This window comes from Dermacentor andersoni, chromosome 2 (genome assembly GCF_023375885.2).
Source record: "Dermacentor andersoni chromosome 2, qqDerAnde1_hic_scaffold, whole genome shotgun sequence".
Taxonomy (NCBI): domain Eukaryota; kingdom Metazoa; phylum Arthropoda; class Arachnida; order Ixodida; family Ixodidae; genus Dermacentor; species Dermacentor andersoni.
The window spans coordinates 42,017,033-42,039,033 of NC_092815.1; the positions used below are offsets into that span (position 1 = coordinate 42,017,033).

Below are 22,001 nucleotides of genomic sequence, written 5' to 3' on the forward strand. Positions count from 1 at the left end.
TATATATATATATATATATATTCCTGGGTTGCCGCCCAAATGAAATGACTTGGAAGTGCCGCCCGTGGTGTCTTCCTATGTGTCTTCCTTTTGTGTGTGTTCTAAGTTGTCGCAAAAACATGTCTTTTAACTCCGTTTTTCTTTTTCGGTACGCGAGTACTTTACTAATCCGCTATTCGTGCAGGGCGTATACCCCGAGCCGAAGCGGATTACGATTCGAAATATAAAGTGGTAAATATACAAAAAAAAAAGAGAAAATGAAATACACGTCGTCCTTGCTCAGGCATGATGAAAAGTACGTTGTGTTACGCCACCTCGGACCTATTATATTTACTTACCAGTGTCGCCTTTTGGTGTCTGCTACACACTGCGTGTGTGGGGTTCAAGAAAGTTTGTTAGGTCACAGTCATCGTAGCCGTTTTAAGAAGTAGCCTCAACACTTGTTCTTGACAGGAGAATAAAAAATAAAGCGTTAACTTTATGTAGGTTGTGCACAAAGTGTCTTATACGCTACCGGGTCAACAATTGGGAAGACTCTTCCGGCACACATATGTATTTCCTACATTGCGAGAAAGGTGTGGTTCATAATATGTACATCAGTGCTGTATTCCGATGTTATGGAAACTGTAGTGTCGCACATCTCCACTGCGCATATTCGGTCGTGTAAGCGCGATTGCAAAGTAATGCCAGTGCTCGGTTTCATTGCATTACTGGACGTTTTGGTGCAATTTTGTTATGCATGTGACAATTTTGGCCCGCTGCCCAGAATGGGCAGTTGCCACTGGATATGTGCCCGAAAGAGACAAGCAGAACAAGAGACGATAACTGAAGAAGTCAGATCAGTGGTACTGAGTGCTTTAGCAATCGTTTTGATACTCCCTAATAACGATTAAAAGTGCGAAAATATTAGCACTTAAGCAGAACAGTATGCAGCACAGCACGCCATACAAGTTTGTTTGGTACAGCGTCTGCAGTCATGACGCGATGGCCGTGCAGTCGTGTTAAATCACCCTAGTCGAAGTCACACACAACGGCCCGTACTGCATAAAATCGTAATTTTCTTTTGTGTGATTATCACGGGATATCAAAACCTTTGCCAAAACACTGAATACCATAGATTCTCTGCTACAGATACGAAGTAGCTCTGAAATCTACCCATATTGCTTTTGATTAAAGGGAAACTGCTTTTAGGCTGAGTAGGCGTCATTGAGGTAATACCGAGTCGGAATAAGAGGCGGAAGCAGAGATATGCTGTAGCGGCGTTAACTACTCGTGCCCCTGCGGGATGCGCTAGGCCGTTGTGAGCCCATAAGAGCCAGCGTCACTAGTTGTGTCATCGTTACCGTGGAAACGCGTGCAACATTTGTGCCAAGGCGTCAGCACGCGAGATCCAGCGCGCATCTAGGTCAGCGCTGGGGCAAAGTTTTGTTTTGGACGCTGCTGACGTGCTGTGTACAGCCATGCATCTGTTACGACAGGATTACGTTGCACCGTTGTTCATCTTCGCATTGCAAGCAGTGCCGTTCGAATATACTCGTGTCAGGATGTACACATAGGGTAGAGGGTACTTGATGTGCGTCAAAACCTTTAGCATTTGACGATTAATAACGTTTCGAGACTTCGAATTAATCGCGTTTCTTTGTTACTGGTCACTGGAAACAGTCGCTTAGTCTACAAAGCCGGGACGTTGGTCAAGTCTTATCGTCTAAATAAAAAAACAAGGTACAACATGGCATTTTCCTTCTTTTTTTGTTGAGGTGGCATGGGGAGGAAGACAGACAGAGAGAAAGAGAGAAAGAGAGGAATTCAAAGGTCCGAAGTTCTTTTCGAACGCTGAATCCTTTGCAAGGCGCATTACTTTGGAGCTCCTAGAGCTGCAAACGAAAAAAAAAAAAAAAAGATCACCGCCCCTTCCAGTCCGTGAAGATGGTCCAACAGCGAAGCTGTGTTAGGTACACCGAGTGTTACACAATGCAAATCAAACTTCGCAAGCAGTCTATATTGTAAACCTTTGTTTCACCATTGTTTCTTATTTCACCTCATTTTCGCTTTTGCGGGCTTCGCGTGGTGAGCATGCTTTAGGGGTGCTTTTTTTTTGCGGTTCTCCCAGTGTGTGTGTGTGTGTGTGTGTGTGTGTTTGCGCGTGAGGTTCCTGCCTGCGTTTTGCCGTGCTCGGTGTGCCTCCTCCGCTCCCAAGGGAGCGCACTTCGGGATCGGCCTCCCGGCGCTGCCGTTTAATATGTAATATTTACAGGAAGTTCATAAAAATTTAGACATTTGGTGTGACGATCACGGCCGTACATTCACTGAATCTTTTCTTTCTAGTCAAGCGAATAAAATATATTTTGCCTATAATAGCCTGCAAAAACGTTCCGCTACAAATAATTGCAATGGGCAGTGTGAAGATGAGTTTATATTCAACTTTTCATAAAATGGTTAAAAAGGAAAACAAATTACGGTTAATTTTCGGCTATTCTAAATTACCAGAAATTTCGCATGTCTATAGGCAAAAGGCGACGGCACAGGCACGGTGCTGCATCAGCGCCTGTGTACTATTTTCTGTTCTTTGCCCCCTGGGCTTCATCACCTCAATTGAACACCAACTCGCCTATCATTGCGCCTGTCTAAATGTCGTGAGAATCTCGCCGTGTAATTTTACGGCTCATTATCCAGTGCTGTTCTTTCAGTAGAGCTAGCTAGACACACGTAACCCATAGTTGAGTGGAAGTCCAGGGGCTGGTGCAGATGCAGAATATAAATAGGAGAAGCAGCTCCTGTTCTTCATCTTGTACAACGATAATTGTACAATTATTAGTGCAGGAATTCAACTCGTTCCTTTATCACAAATGGACATGAAACGCATATTGAGAGTACTAAAGAAGGACTTGTGTATGTCAACCTGGTTTAATGAAAAGACCAAGGAACCAATTCTTTACGAAGTGGACCCTCCACTGAAATACCAGCTGGATGTAGAACTCTCGAAAAGTATCGAGACATTAATTCATCGACTGCGCTTGGGACAGCATACACCAAACATTTCCTATATTGCATAAAACGGGTTCCTTCCCCGGCTTGCTTCTGTGGCCATGACGATGAGGATGTTCGCCATCTACTCCTCGAATGCCCCATATACGCGATGCAAAGACGGCAGCTAGAACAAGAGCTACACTCAATTTATCCGCACCGGCCTTTCCCACTCGCAAAATTGTAATGCCCATGGCCATCAAAAATAGCAAAGCGAAAAGCATTCAACGCACCTGAAAATTTTTACGAAGAGACAGGCATCCTTAAAAAGTACTAGATATTGCACTGAATAATCACACCAGGTTACTATAACTTGCTTCTATTATTTGTAATTATTAGGGCTCGTATATTACTTGATTTTTTTTTTATATTCGGTGCGTGCATTATTTTACTTCTGTGTAATTCCTCATCGGTTTCTATGCTCAGAGCAGTGTACATCAAGGCCGTTCGTCTGTGTTTGTGACTTTGTTTACAGACTCATTGTGGTGCGACTTCCATTTGACTTTTATATTCTTATGTTCATGGGTGTATAGGACTGTGTGCCGTGGATTTCTGACCCTATGACGTGGTCTCTCTTCATTTTCTTACATATTTTCGTTATATTGTTGTTTCAGCTATGAGAAAAAGAGCAGCCGTCACCATTATAAGGCGACTACGTCTCTTTCTTTTATTTTCATTTCAATAAAAACAAAAGATAATGCACCATCCACTCTCCGACGCACCCACACCCAACGGATACGCATTCAAGCGATGCGGCTATAGTGTTGAGAGTAACGTGCGGCCAGACTACACTGTCCGGCTTAAAGAAATAAATGAGCGGCTGCTAACATTTTCGGTGCTCCTTTGCAGATGGCGTAGGATCGAACGAGCGTCACAAACTGAGCCGTCGCATGCGCCAGACATGCGGCAGCCCGGCGTGATCTGAAAAGGTACGCTTCTCTGAAGCTCAGTTTAACGATGCCTGCAATGGGCGGGACCACTATTGTAGTGAATCGATTCGTTAGCGCTCTAAGCGCATTCTCTCGGCTGTGGTGCTAACCCGTCGGGAACGGCTTCAAAGGCTTGCAAGACCGACCGACGATTTCACAGCGACAGCGTGCAGTTAAAAGCTCGAAACTGAGTTCGCCGTGCACGTTAGTTTTGCCCTCGCCTTCATGCTGTCACTGCTGCCAGGTCGTGTCCTCATGTTCAGCTTGTTATGGCTTGTTCGTAACAAATTATACGAAGAACCAATTCGGGGAATTTCATGCTGCCCTTGAGCGAGAGGCGAGAGATACGCGTAAGCAAAGGTAGTGTCTTGATGTCGCTGTATGTTACTCGTTTGTTTTAAAGACGCTCTTCTTTTTTCTCTCATGCGAATTTAAAATAGTATGCTAATAAATTGATGCTAAAAGGTCAGGGATAAAGTTACGTTGCGACGGAATGAGTCAATGAATAAACCTTCAATAAGTCATTGATATATACATATATATATATATATATATATATATATATATATATATATATATATATATATATGTGTATGTATGTATATATACACAGAAACGCAGAGAGCGACGGGGAGGAAATGGATAGAGGAGTGATGATGACGACGAGATGAATGTACTTACATTCAAGTTCATACAGTGAACTCTCACTTGAGTTAACTTCAAATGACCCAAGAAAATAGTTCACTTAACTGAAAGTTCACTAAACTGGATAGTCACTAGAATATGGAACATCATAGGGCACAGAGGATATCGAGTCAAAAGCGTGAAATGCAATTCATAGAGCTATGTACATCAATAAATACGAAGTGCATAACAGTTACGTTGCAGTCAATCTTATTTTTTTTTAAATAATGTAATTTTGATTTGCACTGGTGCTCTTAAAGCGCAAGAAGCAACAAATTTCTCCGGAGAGTCTGTTTTTGTGCACTTCCTTTGGCACAACTTGTTGCTGACACGAAGTCTAGCAACTTCCCAAGGCATCTTAGAGCCTCGGCCAGAGTTAAATGATTTGAATCTGCCTCTGCCATTGCGTCTTCCTCGTCGCACTCTTCTTCGGGACGAGCACTGCAAACAATTTCCAGATCTGATAGTTCAGCACCGGTAACGAGCTCACTGTCACATTGAACATAGTCTTCTAACAAAGTGTTGCTTCGAAGTGTTGCCAGGGTTCACTGATCAAGTTCGTTCAACTGAAATATTCGCTATTTAGAAATTCAGGTTTTTTGCGTGGAAGGCACAGGAAAGCCGCCGAGGATTTTCTAAAACTCTGTTATTCTGAAGTATTCGCTAAACCGACGTTCGTACAACTGAGAGTTCATTGTACTACGTTGCGACAAATGTGTTGTTAAACTTGACACATTTCAATGTCCCGTTCAACGACAGTGTGTCAATGCCTGAGGTACGGCTGGAACTGTGTGCTGCCCAAGCATAAACGTTGGGCATGTCGGCTGTACAGTATAGGGCCAGAAAAATACTGAGCTTACCAGTGCTGGTCGAGTCAGACTTTGAAAATTATTCTGCTTCACTTGCGCAAGCTGCGCCAGTTATCTTAAAACTTCTTACGAAGTACCCAAAGAAAATTTTGTGGCCAGATAATGGCAAGTAAAAGTGAGGCGGTGAGCATAGTTCGAAATAGACACAGGCAACAGGGGTGTGAATTTTGATTTGCTTTATTAAAAATAAAACAGGTCAGAGGTGCAAGCTTCACTTGAAGCGCCTGAAGCCGTTGAAGTAATGTTCAACATTGTCACATTAGGTGAACTCGCAGTTAAAATGTTTCAGTATCGTACTCTGAGAGACAGTAAAACGTAAGACAGTTGGCAAGTTACTTCTCAAAGCGCGTCATATAAAATGCCGCAACGAAGCTCTCAAAAATTACCGGCCAAGCTATCGGCAAATTTATCTAGCCCATTCTTTCTGGTCCACAAGCAACAAATGCTTGACATCCTGGATTGACAGAAAACGAGCTGTGGTGGAGAACTTGTCACACGACTTTAGTGCGACCGTATCTTTGTTTCAAAGACAAGCTTCAACTAGCGTGTTAAACAAGTGATGGTTCATCGACAGGGGAACCAGGGCTGTTTGCATTGCATAAGACATTTACAGGGATGAGGCTGATGCCACAAAACAAAGCTCTTTCACGTCTTAGGGACAACGCTACAAAATTCTAGAACAGGGCAGAGATATAAATAGGCACACGGCTTCACACTGAAACGATGCAGTCGCTACGTTTGAAATAAACATTACTTACGCACAATTTGCCAAACGTCTACGAACAGGTGTGTTCAGCACAAATGTACAGCGTCTCTTCGCATTTGAGAAAAACTTAAGCTGCAATACCACCGGCACTTTTTACGAGATAAAAGGGGAAGTGATTAGAAACACACAATGACAAGACACCTCAAGCATAGTTGAAGATTGAAAAAGCATAAATGTCACACCTAATACTCAGGACAACGTCAAGTCTAGCGTCGATTGCATCAGAACGTTCGTCACAGTTGAAGGAAAACCAGAGATTGGCGAACGCAGGCGCACGCCAACGCTGGGTGTATCCATTGGACGATTACGCAAGCCGGGACACGCGCACGGTGGAGAATGCGTAGATTCAAAAGAAAACAACTACGAGGTCACAAGAAGGAGGGAACATTTTCGCGCTTTGAACTTTGAAACGCTCTAGACGGCCAGCCTCGACACGGGCCGACAGTGAAACGGCTATGTGGATTGACCTGGCTGCGTTGCTGACGCATTGCAAAAGCTCATGACATCTATGAAGATGGCTAGAAGACTCTAAGCAAACAAAGTGCGTGAGTAGACTGCTGGAGCCCCGTGCGAAACAGACACTGTGATGGCAGGCAGGTTGTGTAACGAAATAATTGGCACCACAAGCTCCCCGCTACGTCAAAGTTGTGCTTCCGACATAGCAACAGTTGCCACAACCTCACGAGTAGCTGAAACGCACTACTGTCCATAAATAAATAAACAAACAACAGATCGTAAAAACGTAGGGGTACATCCTAGTTAAGACATGTTGAGGCACTGACTCATATCAGCGAGGGTGTTCCATCATGAGCGGCAGCGGTTGTTGGCTGTGGTTCCAACGCCGCGCATTTGACTTCTTCGATTGATGTTTATACACAGCAGCAATCGCATCACCACGCCAACAGCTTCTACAGGCTATGACAAGGAGCAACTGCGAAAAACGGTGCGCATAAGGCTTGCCTGTGCGCAGGGCGATTCTATTTTAGAATTTGTCATTCTGACGCATACACAACTTGCAGGAGGCGAGTATTAAGAGCTCAAGAGCTCTGAGCGTTTTCTCAGTGTCGAAAGTTTGTTCTCGGCTATGTTGGGAAGGTGCATGTTTTAGGTCCCGAGGTTCAGAAAGGTGTCGGTGGTGCAAACTCTGACTTCAGTGCATCGTGACTAAAAAGAAAGAAATATAAAATACAAGAAAGCCCCACTTCGAAAGCCAAGACCCCTCGTAACCATCCTGCACGGCAGGATCACAAAATGGAGCGGGTTATTTGGCGCTGCACTAACGACAGAGGTTTGAGCTTACGTAAGCGGACTTTAACCGAATGAACTGCTTTAAACTAACGTAAAATGAGAAATAACAAAAAATATGTGAAGTTGTCAGGCCAACTGGTTAGGAGTCATGATAGCGCCTGCAAGGCAGACCAAAGACGTGAGCTTGTACTTTTTTTTAATCTTAAAGCTAATATTTTTCTTGAAATGCGCATAAATAAAACTTATAAAAAAATAAACGACAGTAATAACCACCTCGACACGGTGACTGCAAATGGAACGTATGTGCATGTGAATTCAGTATTGCCACGGCTAGACAATTAATACATTAGTGGTGTCGGATAAATGTCAACACTAGCGACGTGATCAAACTTAAGGAAATAAAGAGATCAGCATGGTCGTGAGGACTGCAGTATAACAGTATAATATTTTTTTTATTTGGTTGCGTCGCTTTACATCGTTGATCACACCGGCTCGTCAATTCTTAACGACGTCGGGACGGCATTCGTGCTTTTGACGAATGGCTAAAGGAACCGGCTTGGAATAAAAAGGCGACGCTCCTGTGGCCCTCGCTATTCGATACGGCAGGAACTATGGTGCGAACATTAAGTGCACGACCTCTGCTGCACATACCAAGCGCTCTTATCAGGAAACACCCCGAATCACTCTGAATAAGTTTGATCAACGGCATATAGCTAAACGAAGGTTGTCTTTGGAGTCAATGTTTTGAAATGAGGATTTCTCTTCGTATTCTTGAATAAATGGCACTCCCTACCGTGAGGAGGCCCGTCGTAATAGTATATACACTGTTTTGACGGAGCCATTCACTGCTATATTGAAGGGGCTCTTTTTTATTCCATCGCATGTTGTGTGCACATAGTTCTTCTAGTCGGTGAATAGGGGCTCGTCTCAATGGGGCGCACAGTAACAACGTAACAACGCGTTGGTACGGTCGCTAAAGTGGCATCTACCTAAGGCCTCCCCCCCCCCCCCCGACGACCCCCCCCCCCCCTAATCTCCTCCTGGGCTACGCAACGGGTCGCTTCGCTCTCATTGGCAGGAGCCCTCCACGTCAGGAGTGGCAGTGAAGCATAGGGCAAAGGAACAAGCACAGCAGAGTCAAGGATAGAATTATGGCTATAGTGAAAGGTCCCCTCACTATAGTCAGTTCCTTAATGAATGTGAAATATGACAAATTTGGCCACAGATAGGGCCAGATATACGAAAATCATAGAGAGGAAAAACAAGATAGATTAAAAAGGTAACGAAAATTCAAAACACTCTCAAAACTTCTCAACATAATGGCACATCGCTAATGAAGAGAGTCCGTGGATCACGGATTCCATGGACAGCAGTCAGTGAATTGCTAAATTTCTTGCAAAGGGTCACTGGTATTGGGACCATAGCACTTCGGTAAAGAGGCCAAGAACGACAAGGACCATGTCACCTAAGCGCTATGGACTCAATGACTGTATCAGACCAACTATCCCAAAGGTCTGTACTCCACTAGTTGCTGTGCATTTAAAACTTTACATTCACGTGACCTCTCTGTGCTGTTCGTGTAGTTGACAGCGTGACGAAAGCAGTCGTTGATTTGACGAAGACAAGCTTCCACGTAGAAAAGTTTGGTTTCAAAGACAACCTTCGTTTAACCCCTGTCGATACATTCAAGCCTCCATCTTCGGCGTCCTCTTTTTTACCTTTTGCTTCGCGTTGTTTGAATAAGCCTGTATCACCAAAGTTACCACTAAAGATGATTGTATCATTGAATGCCTACGTTCCTTTCATTAGTCTTGGGAACTTGTGTTAATAGGCGCAATCTGAAGGAGAGAATGCAAAACATTTATGATTCACGGTTACTCGCGCACCGAGCGATCCGCATCTGGATGCACTGCCACGCTAAGCACACCCAGGAATTTCGGAAATTGCCCCTTTAGTCATCTGCCGAACTTCACCGCAATGTACCAACGAAACTTATTGTAGAGCATTAAAAAAATATGTACTTCAAAAGATCGGCCGAATTTCAGCAACTTTCAATTAGGAACCTCGAGAAGGTGCTCCCTTCTAATAACATACGCATTTACGGCATTTGGTCGTAATTTCCCTGCTGCGTTAGAGCAGTGTTTTAATCCAGACCGAAACGCTGCTGTAACACAGCAGGGAAGTTATGAAACGCGTCTTTTATTAGAAAAGTACCCTGCGACGTTGCAAACTGATAATCGTTTAAATTCGGCTGATTAAAAAAGAAGTTTTCCTCCAAGTTATGCTGGTGCATCCTGGTGAAGTTTAACAGGTGGCCGAAGGAGCGATGTTCAAAATTCCTGGACATGGATTCATCATTTTGGTACCTTAATTGGCTTCCTCAATGCAGTTTTCTTACAATAAGAAATTAGACCACAAGAGGACGTCTAAGCGACTGAGTTGGACTGGTAAAAGTAGTTTTCTCTTTTCTAATTACACTTGCTGTCTCGGAGCACAATAATGCACTGTGGCCACTTCATGCGGGACATGGTCTGGTGGGAGCGGCTTGCCCACCACGTTGAAGTATCAAATCTCATTATAGTGAGGTTGAATGGGCAAACTCCAAACAAGACTGGGCAGGCAGGTTGCGCAATTGGAAATATCGCAACGACCTTCTCCGGGCACAAAAGAAAGGTAAAAATGGCATTTTTGAATTTCGCTATTAAACCGTACTACTGATGACAACACTGTGTGACGCCACAAATTTTGCTGTATGTTCGAGAATATATGGTTAATCTTTGCGCATACAAGGCCCAGATTAGAGCCATTTCTTGATTTCGTTCCACCAGTCATAAAGGTTGTAGTTGCCCCTAAAACGTAACATAACACAGCTACATTTCAATCCATCGACATGGTGCGCGAGGTTTTTTTAGTAGACATTAATAATTTTTGCTCATTGACTGAGTTCTGCTGTCATTCTTAATTTCTTTTCTGGAACATTCACTTCTCTTACTTGCTCATTGTACTAGTTAATGCACAACCTTATGAACCTATTTATCGATATACTCTTAGCTGATACAATCCCCTAAAATAAGGAGCAAAAGAAAAATAATTGTGGATTTATGTATAAATTATCAACAAAAGTCATGCTTTTTTTTTTAGATGTCTAACAGCTCCTTGTTTTCTATCTATTTTAGGCTTCTTTTTCAATTCCTCAGTTTTGTTTTTCACTGTTTTTCACGTGGGCACATCACTCACTATATGCAGATCGCTTAACCTCCTAATCCACGTAATGTCTTCTCCCACTACACTCATTCTACGCGCTAAAAATGGAATGAGAGGATGACCAAGAGGATAGATGCAAACACGAAAACTTGGTGCCAAGATGGTTAGGACTGAAATACGCTCTGCCACAGCTGACAGAAACGATAACATTACCGCTGGAATGCGAAGCGATTCCTCCCTCTCGATATTCATTTCAACGAACTGGTGTGCATTAACACAATGAGTTGTTCGTTATAGAGGTTGAGTGGAGAAATAAACGTCTTTTTTACAAGATAAATGCGTGCGCGAGCAAAAGGTCCACGCACCCGCACTGTGCTTCCACGGGAAGGGCAGGAGAGTCACACACAGCTGTATTTTACAGCAGTCGCTGCGCTTTAAGAAAAATTTTGTTCGTTAAAGCGGTTCTTATACTTCCGAGCCATCTTTAAGCTCTCAGAACGCACTGAACCAGTGAAGCGGGTAGCAAGCCAACCACTTTGTGGGAAACCAGAGATGCCCTACACAATGCACTGCGGAAAAGAGAGAAAAAAAGAAGAGTAGGCCTCTTATAACGTTCGTTCACTGACTAGGGATGTTCCCGGTGTCTCGCACACACCTAAGACAACTGAGAGGGCGCCGATGGTCCAGAACACTGCATAATGCTAGCGGCAGTGCTCAAACGTCATATACATATATATCAAAGGCGTCACCACTTCTACGAGGTTAACGCGCACACGCAGAACCCACTGGCCGTGGAGAAACACGCCGGAGACCGTTAGACGTGTTCCGTGTCACTCGGAGACGACAGCTGCCTCAACGAGCTGCAGCTGTGCCTCAGCCACGACGACTGCGAGGGCGACGAATTTCTGGTGGCAGGCCACGAGGACCGCTCGTCGGACGAGTCTTTGCCACCGACACCACCACAGACACCACCGCCAGGGTCGTCAATGGCGGCGACGTCGTTCTCGGGCCAGGACGGCTGGACCGCCGGCTCGGATTCCATAGCGGCCACCTTGTGGCTTTTCTTGAGCCCTGCTCCCACGCTGGCGGCTGCTGCGGCGAGCGTGACAGCTGCTCCGGAAGAGTCCAACGCGGGCTTTCTCGACTTGCAGTTCCAGGAGTCCGGCGCTGCCTGCCACGATAAACTAGGACTGACGGGACTTAGGCACGGGCTCAGGCTGTCCGGCAGACCGAAGTCCTGCGCCGACGCGAGCGACGGTCGTCCCGTGCGAACGGCGTCATCCCTGTCGGCTGACGGCGCCGAGACGCCGGGCCCTCCGGAGCCGTTGCCGCCGTTGTCGTCAACCGCATTGTGGCCGCAGGGGGACAGCGGCGACGGCGGTGCGTCCAGGATGTCGTCGGCTTTCTTGCGACCCAGTGCCTTGAATATCTCCTCGTCCTTGAATCTGTTCGCGGCACGAGGGCGTTAAGTGTGAGAAAACCAGCAACAGAAGGAAACGCGTTTTCTTTTCTTTTTTTCGTATGTAGTTGCACGGGAAGAAGAAAAAGAAGTAATGTGCTGTGAGAAATTCGACGTGGAGGACGGAGAGATAGATAGGACCGAGGGCGGTATTTTCTCTGCGCTTTGTGCTGTGCTCTGTTGTACCCACGGAGTTGTCCTATACCTAACTCGTTTTTGTCCTTGTTGAATTTCGCGCAGGAGATTGCTTGTTCAGCGTGAACCAACTAGTCCGCAACAAAATATTCCTGTAAGAAAAATAACAAACAAACAAACAAACAAACAAACAAATAAATAAAGACAGTATGAAGGAAAGAAGGAAATAAAGAAAGATGTCTTTGAAATTGAGCATGTGGATGCGAAGCGCGAGAATAATTATTTGATTGCATAAGTGTATCTTTTAGTCAATGGCTCTTTACCATAAACAAGCAGTAAAGAAACGCTTCGTTTTTTAAAATGGAGGTTTTCCAGTGTAGCTCAGCTAGTACACAGGCGCAGATGAAGAAAAAAAAGACACACACATAGCACTGCAGTACCAACAAGCTCTGAAGTCTCATAACTGTTCCGTCTTTACTTTCGGTATAAACAATTTATGCAAGAACAAAAAAACGCCTAAAGGACAGACCCACAAGAGAAAGAGCAGTTTTCTTCTCACGCGCACACGTACAGTCGTCAAACTGCTAAAGTATCAGGGGGACAACTGCTACGCTTTCCTTTTATGGGCAAACGCTTTAGAATAACGTTATGCAAGAGGCCTGAATGTGGCATCATGTTTTCTCGTCCCGTTTCTTTCTTTACCTTATTGATTCTCCACGTTCCTTGTTTTGAAATCGACGACTTTTCCTATACAGAGCCCTTTTTCCTTGACTAACGCTCGAGCCCAATGGAGTCACTCAATAAGTGACTTAAATGTGGTGCCACCTTTTTCTTCTCTCGCCATTATCCTTCTATTATCTTCGTCTCTTGAGTTTCTAGACCTAGATTTGATCAACAGTGGCTAAACCAGGAGTGTCGCTCCAGCGACAGTCCTTTTTCAACCACTGTTGATCACTTCAAGCCTCCATCTTACATCGAACATACGTCTCGTGATGATTTAGATTTCCCACCTATTTGACATCGAAGGTTTTTTTATGTGATAAGAAAGGAAAGAAACATTGCAATCCATTCCCTGCCATTTCACTCTTCGTGGTAGCAGCAAGGAACCTAAAATTTTTTATAGTGTGCCAGTTGTTCTATCTTTAATTTTGACTTTATGTCGAACTCCTATATTGCAAGAAATCCAATAACCTGAACTCTACTTCAGCTAATTCTCGAACTACATCCACAACACCTTAAGTATTCTATATGTTACTCTACGAAGTCTGTTACAAATGTAATTCAGGTCGCGGGTCATCAAAAATTGGGAGAGGGTGTAGCAGCGCCGATCTCTCGCTCTCCCCACTTGAAAGGACTCGGTTGGCTTCTATAGTATGAGCCGGACTGCTGTATGACAAGGCATAAATTTATGCATTCACTTTTAAAGCAATCCATTTTCAGACGTCGAAATGGAGATTGGCGAACAGACGGAACAAAGGAACAATTTAAAGTTCTTGTGAAATTAGGAAAGAACGGTGCAGAAATTAATTAAATGTTGCAAAAGGCCCATGGAAAGGATCCTCTAGAAGAAAGAAGAGTGTTCAAGGGGGTCCACCGTTTTCGGAAAGGCCGTGAAGACCCTAAGGACGATGCGAGATCATGGCGCCCTTCCAACTCGTGCGAAGATGAAAACATCGATCGTGTGCATTCTCTTGTGCTCACGGACCATCGAATGACTGTTACAATGATATAAGAAGCATTTGGTTTAGAAAAGTGGATTATAAATAGGTCGACGAAAACAATGTTGCATCGATTCGAAAACTTCAGATGACAGCGATAAATCCTTGCAAAGAATCGTCACCCGCGATAAAACTTTACGACATCGAGCTGAAACTACAGAGCAAGGAGGGGAAAAGAAATATGGGCCCAGGCCATAAGAAGCGTGGAAGAAAAATGCGAAAATCACTCATGTTGATAGTGTTTTTTTGAGTGCCATAGAGTAGTGCACTGCAAGTCAGTGCCTTAAGTTCAATCTGCCAATGCAGCTTTCTACGTGGAGGTGCTGAAGCGTCTGGAAGATCGTGTGCGCTTCCTGCGACTAAATTTGTCGAAATAGGGATGCTGGATTCCGCACCAACACCAGAGCCTTTGCGCACGCTGCTTTGGAAGTGCGTGAGCATTTGGCAGGCGATTCACACCCCTTCTACTCGCTCCATTGAGCTCTCTGCGACTTTTCTTTGTTCCCCAAATGTAAACGGCAGCGTCATTTCGGGGATGTGACGACAATTCAAAAGGAACCGACATCGTGGCCGAAGCGCTTAACAGAAGAGGACTTCCAAGGGGGCTTGCAACAATGGAAGAAGAGGTGGAACCAGCATATCGAAAGAGAAAATTGTCATGCATCCGACTGCCGGAATCCAGCAGGAATCTACGAAGCCACATAATTCACTTGCCACCCAGTGTATTGTGTCTAATGGGTAGTATATTAAAGGCTACCACATTAAAACAACGAGCATTAGAACAACACCCTGGCACGTACACCCAACGGTGGCCCTAAAGCAGAGAGTTCAGCCACGAATGCTCATCTTGCTACGTGCATGAAAGGCAAGTAGAGAGATTTGCTTGCTCTGCTGCATATGGCAATCGTGGCTACATCATCCTTGTTATTGCAGTGCGATAGATTCATGTCGTACCTGGTATATTAACTCAAGCCTCACTGACAGGGTTATGTTCTGCAGCAAACTGTTGGGCCAAGAAACAGAAGCTCGACATTTATGTATTGACAAGTTGAAGCCCCAAGAGATCGGTCTTTCTCGGCAAGTTAGAGTTAACGTGAACTCCTGACTCATCACTAAATGACTCATCACATTCCTGACTCATCACTAAATGTGATGAGTCAGTAATGAGAATTGTACACCATGAACACTTGAAAAAGACATGAGAAACTATAAACTCACCCGTGGTTGTTCCAGCTGGCAGCATATGAGCAAGAAAAGATACGTTAGTATCTTCATTCCGTTTCTGCAGGAGGCAAAGGAGGAGGAAACAAGGTTGCATAATCTACTGAATTCCTGCGTTTGATTGGCTTAGCAGCAAGCCATCGTTGGTAACTTACAAGTCGGATTACATTAACGTAATCAATGTGCAAGCAGAGGATCGGTATAAAAAAATTAAATTATGGGGTTTTACATGCCAAAACTACTTTGTGATTATGAGGCACGCCGTAGTTGAGGACTCCTGAAATTTCGACCCCCCGGGTTCTTTAACGTGCACCTAAATCTAAATACATGGGTGTTTTCGCCCCCATCGAAATGCGGTCGCTGCGGCCGGGATTTCACCCTTACCGGAATGCTTGCAAATCATATCAGCGCGACTCATTCTCGACAGGAACGTTTGCGGTGATATGTTCATGTTTCGCGACCGATTTGTTGGTGACGCCGTGTCATGGTTCCACGAATTCTCAGGCAAAATTGCGTAAAACATGAGCTTCATTTATCATTGTTCGGATTTCAGTTTTTCTGCTCGTAATAGACGCAGCGAGCTGCCCTTGTGCTGAGCTGCAATGGAGGGTGTCGGCACGCCAGTAAAGGTCATGAAAAATTGAAGACATAGCGAGAGACATGGCGAGAGGGCAAGAAAAGCAACGTCTCAGATTCAGCTTTAGCGATTCCCGGACGCACTGACAAGACACTGCAAAAAAGGAACGAGATGTGTTTACACATGATTCGTTTTCATCACAAGCGCAAGACTTCGAGAGGGCTGACAGAGGAAAACAGCTCTTCACGACAAGCGCACTTGTCTGCTATATATTTGCTCGATTCCATTCGCTTATAACGACGACATCGCAGCAGACGCGCCGATGTCCGCACAACGTCCGCCACGGTGCCACCCTCATCAGCACGTAAAAGCGTATGCAGAAGAATAAAAGAAAGAAAAAGAAAAGGTGCGAGAAAGAAAGAGCCGAATTACAAGGCGGCCTTCTCTTGCGTTCATTCGCCGTTATGCGCGACGCGAAAACACCATCATGATCGGGTAAGTTGCTTCTGGCATGACTAGCCTTCTGGCGTCAGACGTGTTTATGCGTGCATCTTTAAACAGCAATCCAAATGAGCAGTCTGGCGCTGGAGTGTGAGTGACACGAGGTGCGCTCTGGCTCTCCAGACGGCGCTGGGGAGAGTCCAGACGGGACGATAGTTTTGCGAAGTGGAGGGACGTGCGGTGCGGTGACACGTGACTTCGCTTGACCGTGTTCCCGATTGGCTGACGCCAGCGGCACATTCTGCTCCGGCGCCACGTTGTTAGAAAACGGGGTGCAGCCGCCTTCCTCGCAGTACGTGTACGTATACACGGCGCCGGGACGATAAAAATGAAAGGACAGAGAATTGCGCTTACTCGTCATCCTGAGGCGGCTCGGGCAGAGCCTTGTTGAAGCCTTGCTTTCCTATCAGCCAATACGTCGGCTGTCGTCCGCGGCCCTGCATTTTGGGAAATGTCCGCAAGAGAGAGAAATAACAGTGTTAGCATTACTGAACAGTGACAGACACACTTCTTTTATTCCATAGCTGATGAAGGCAAGATCGACCAAATGGACGTGTTGTAGTGCCAGTAGACGTTTTAGGAAAGTACCAAGCTGATTTTCCCGCAATGTTCAACTGGTTTTGGTTTTGTGCGGCAAGTACGACGGAAAAGGATGCACAAAAGCACGAGCAATAACGCACTACAGCCGCGCATTAATCAGCATTTTAGCGAAGAGCGATGCCCCCTATTTTGGGAAATGTGATGTGCAGAAAATTCAGCACAGAAATGAACAGAAGTGTTTCTTGTGGCGTAATTACTAGAATGCCCTAGCTTGGGCCAAACTCAAGTTTCCATGTTCAAATGCATGCAAAACGCAGAAATGATCTTATTACACAACCGCTTTTACATTTAGGAATACATTTAGTACATTTAGGAATGGAAGCTAAGTCCTGCCAACTGTTGTAATTAGAATTTCGATTCAGAACATCGAATATGTACAGAAATAGCCAGAAATTGGCAAATAATGTCATTGAATATAAAATCCTACAATTTCGCTTCTAACTGTGCACCAAAAAGATATATAATTCGGCAAACGGTATCTGGTTATATCGTCCAATGTGGACAAATATGATTGGTTAGGTTATAGCTTAGATGAAATGGTTACATTCTTTATGTGAGTTTTGCGAATGCTCTACGCACAAGTCAGTGGCATAAGCGACTGACAAAAGTGAGTGGCATGCTTTTATTCGCTTACTTACATAATTGTACACGTGATGCTTCAATGAAAAAAAAAATATTTCTGGCGATTGCTGCGAATTATATAAATGTATTTAAATATTCAAATAAAATATTATTGTTTTGGTGCGCAAAAATATTGCTGAGGTCATTCAGAGTATTTAACTTTCATTTTACATGAAACAAACTTCATCAAAATAGGTTCAATGGATGCTTACGTTAGAACTGTTCATGAGAGCAGACGCAGACAAGTAAATTGTGATTTTGGGCATATTTTTAGCGAAGTCGGCTTGCCAATGAGAAACGGCACTTAGGAACGGAAATATTCGTGAAATAAGCCCCAGATGCTTTAGGTGTGACTTTAGAGAGGCAAATGCTCTTGTTAAAGAAACATGAACGAGGCCAGTTGTATTAGTCCTATTGGGAGTGGAGGATTTACAAGCCATAGAGGATGCAAGAACTTAAGATTGGGTTCGACGCTCTCTTTAGGTCTCCACACAATCTTACTGTTACGTCACTTATTCTCACAGCGTCTGCACGGCACTGTGTAGATCCTCATCAGTAAACAACACTTTCATTGCGTTCAAAAGCAAACAAGACTCAAGGTATGAAAATTTGCAACTTTTTTGCGCGAGAAAAAGCACGAATACGTGAAATTACATTATAATCCGTGACCGCGCACTGACATCAACAGCGTGATGGTCAAGACGCGATGCATGGCATTTTCTTTTTCTCCAATACAAAAAGAAATTGGCCTACAGAAACGAAGCTTTACTTTGAAGGAGTGCTTTACGTGTCAAATTGATATAAAATTGATATTTACAACGTTTTAATTTGCCGGAAGAAGCAATATGGAAGACATAAATGCTGGAAACGCCCCATGTGACAGGAGCTCTTTCATCCCACCACTTAAAGAAGTATCCATATGTCCCATGTTCTGAGAACCCGTACACAGTGAATAGTGACCCGCGCGACGCTCTGCTGACCCCCGCGAGATTTTTGAACCACGAGAGTAACTATAGAACGCCGTCAGCTGAGAGCAGCACAGGTTCTTGTCCACAAAGCAAGAGCCAAGGCAGCCATCACACCGGATGTTTTGAGCAGCTGGAAAGGAGCCGAAGTGAGGTGCCCCAACTGCCTAGCGATCACCAGCGTCGACCTCAAGCATCTGGTCTGTTCCTGTCCTGCCACAGCCAACCTCAGAGGCAAGCACATCCGACCCGTCACGGTCCAAGCGTCTTACGACGACTGGATCGCACCGCAAGGAGACGCCACCAGAAAAATTAACGCCTTGCTTGCCTTCTCTAAGGCGGCAGGTATCCTTCCCGTCACCTTATCCCCTACCGCCATCTCACGCCACAGGCCATCATTTCAAATAAAGGCTTCAGTCAATCAATCAATTAGTGTAAAAACAAGTTAAGAGCTTGACCCGGATTGTGAATAAATACCAATAGTTAGTATTTTCAGCGAGCACCATTTTTTCAATAACATTAGCTATTTTAAGCGCATTTAGCAGGCGATGAGTGACGACGCGATTTATGTCGTCGTTCACTGGTGACGCGTCAGTCAATTACCTACCCCTGCTTCTTTCTAAACAAATATTCTCCAACATTTCAGGAATTTGTAGCGGTGTTTGAACACTGGTATGATGTAACAACTTTCATGCGACGTGGATGACGCCCCAAGATGATACTCACCTTGAGCACGATCTCTCCTCTGTACCTGACAGAGTAACTCCCAGCTTGTCGCAGCTTCCTCTCCGTTGTCTTGCTGATGTGAATCCTGTATGCTGCGGAGCGAGATAGCGAGATGTGGTTAAATCCATGGACGTATAGAGAAGCTGCAGGCAAGGCTTGACGTCGCAAAAGTATGGTGTAGCTACTGCCACCAGCCTCGCAACATATTTCAACTCTAGTGTTATGAGTTATTTTATTATTTTTTTCGAAAGATTAGGTTAATCCTTTAGGACAAGTCGTCTAAAGTTACTTGGCGAAAACTATTCTTCAAGAGAGAGAGATTAAAACTACATAAAGGAAGGGAGATTAACCAGAGCAAAAATCCGGTTTGCTATACGCTACACTGGGATACATACATACATACATACATACATACATACATACATACATACATACATACATACATACATACATACATACATACATACATACATACATACACACACATATATATATACAGACAGACAGAGAGAGAGAGAGGGAAACAACACATGCACACAATCACTGCTGTTTACAACACGAGCTGTTCAATGTAGCAAGCAGAATGAAAAGAAACGCACAGTATTCAATGGATATTACACGGAAGCACTAGGTTGAGTCAGTCAGTCAGATTGTCAAATAACGCTTTTGCGATCGGAAACAGATCAGTGTTACCGTGAACTGCGCATAAATTAAAGGCGGGTGGCAACGCCCCAAGTTGCGGCAATAGTCCCATATGATGTCATACGTTTTGACAGCATTTGGTAGAGACTAGGCAATGTCTTTAATGAGAACGCCTTGCATTTTACTCGACAGTGAACAAAAGCCTCATCCGGCAACTTCCGCGGGCGTTCTCTGGAGAAAAAGAAACGGACGGAAATAAGTGAAAACACCTCGAACTTTCAGATAACATTATGACGGCATAAATGGCGCTATTTTGGCACTGTTCTGGTGTGAAATTAAACAAAAGAAAGAAAGAACGATCGGTTTTGTTTTGCTTGCTAACACGCGACGCCGAATAGATCACTTTAGCGTTTCTCTTCAGCATTCATTTAGTGCGTCAATCCGCTCTTGTAGCTTGTAATTTGCGTCACGACATACCCGCTGTGTTTTCAGATATGCAGCTTGTCAGTGCCACGCAGCCTAAATGATTAATGGCTGACTTTCAGTGACGTCGTACGACAGCGTACCTCTTCCCGTCGACTCCATCCTGGACGCTGTGTTGACGGTGTCTCCGAACAGGCAGTACCGCGGCATGGTAAGACCCACCACTCCAGCGACAACAGCCCCTGAACAAGGGAGAAGAAAGAAATGCCAGCGTCGGCGGCGAGGCTGGATTTTCATTGTATATATGCAAATCACATGCTTCATCGTCATGATACATCTACAAGTGTTTTCACTGATTTTGATGAAAGAAGAGAAAAGTGTTTTAGCATACAACACCGTTAAGTGCAATCCAATCAGACTATGTAAATAACTAACTTTTTTTTTTGTCCCTCTTCCCTTTTCCCTTGTGCTGGGGAGCAGCAGAGAGTATACAGTCCGGGTCGACCTCTCTGAGTTTCTAACAAATTATTTATCTCTCTAGCTTGTGCCGCTAGCATAGTTTGCGTGCGTGTGCGTTTGGGCGTGTGCGTTTATCTTCTCCTAATGTATTTATTTTAACCCTAATTAATCGTCTATTTCACCCGGTGCTGGCCAAACACGTCACTCGGCTAACCTCTCTAGTTACCAAGTTGATCTTTTTCTCCCTCTTCTTTGGAGATACAATGTACAAAAGCTACTGTAATTAATAGCAACGATGTGGTACTGTCCAAGCCTTGCACTCTTAATGCGGTAGTACTTATTAAGGCGCATAGTCTCACAATGTAGAGAGGACTAGCACAGTTTACCTTCAGTAGCCGCGTTGGATTAGTTGTTCTGGTTATTTTTAGAGTGTTTGTTAATAAAGAAAAATGTTTGTAAAAATTATAGGGGCTCCATAAACGTATGCACAGCTTCTGGGCCTAGCGCCAGGTGATACGTACCGGTGTCTTATTTTAACGCTAACAGAATTTTTTAAAAGTCGCCTCTGGCATTTAGCAGAAATCTATTTATTGAGTAAGAACACTCGAAAAAGTGTGCACTCTTTAAACTGGCAATCAGTGCGCACAATTGATAAAATGATAAAATTTCACTAATTAACCTGTCTACTAACTACTTTAGCGCACATATTGCAATGCACGAATTAAAGCCAGTGATTTCACAGGTCACTTCCACTTGGAAACTTGTCATAAAAATGCGCTCTTGTTCCACTTACTTTTCTGACAAAACGCCTTTTTATGCATTGAAGCTCAAAAGTTATTGGAACATCAATGCATTCTGTCGCAAACATTGGGAACGCATATATCGAAACTGGTGTCATCTTCAGAATTCGTTCCAAGTGGATATGACTTGAAAGGTCCCCGGTTACAATTCGTAAACTGCAAAATTCGATCAATTTACTTAATGTAAAACTTGATTAGAATTTTTTTTTAATTATTCAGGTATTCGCTTTCATTTTTTTGTGCAAATAAGGTTTGCCTTGGAGAGTAATCTTGCTCGATTAGTAGAATTGTGCTACATCTCATGGGTAGCTAGCACTCGTTACCCGTAAATGGAATATGTGTCCCCTTTTGAAGGTTACCGAGTGTACGTAAAATTGCCCCAAAATAACTTCGCATAGCTACATTGTTTCTCCCCAACAAGAAATTGCTC

General features: G+C 44.2%; 1 protein-coding gene across 2 annotated transcripts in view; it reads right to left on the reverse strand.

Annotated features, from left to right (window-relative positions):
• Positions 1–8,557: 8,557 nt before the first annotated feature.
• Positions 8,558–22,001, reverse strand: part of LOC126542376 (retinal guanylyl cyclase 1) — a 218,172-nt gene continuing 204,728 nt past the window's right edge. Inside the window, exons 16-20 of one of the 2 annotated variants that reach the window (XM_055077225.2) lie at positions 20,456–20,554; positions 19,248–19,339; positions 16,690–16,772; positions 15,255–15,269; positions 8,558–12,169 (exon numbers count right to left, since the gene is read on the reverse strand). In XM_055077225.2, coding sequence (XP_054933200.1) covers positions 11,539–12,169; positions 15,255–15,269; positions 16,690–16,772; positions 19,248–19,339; positions 20,456–20,554 — 920 coding nt within the window. In that variant the 3' untranslated portion in view covers positions 8,558–11,538. Of the gene's footprint in view, positions 12,170–15,254; positions 15,319–16,689; positions 16,773–19,247; positions 19,340–20,455; positions 20,555–22,001 lie in introns of both variants that reach the window. The other variant, XM_050189429.3, reaches the window with a different exon arrangement.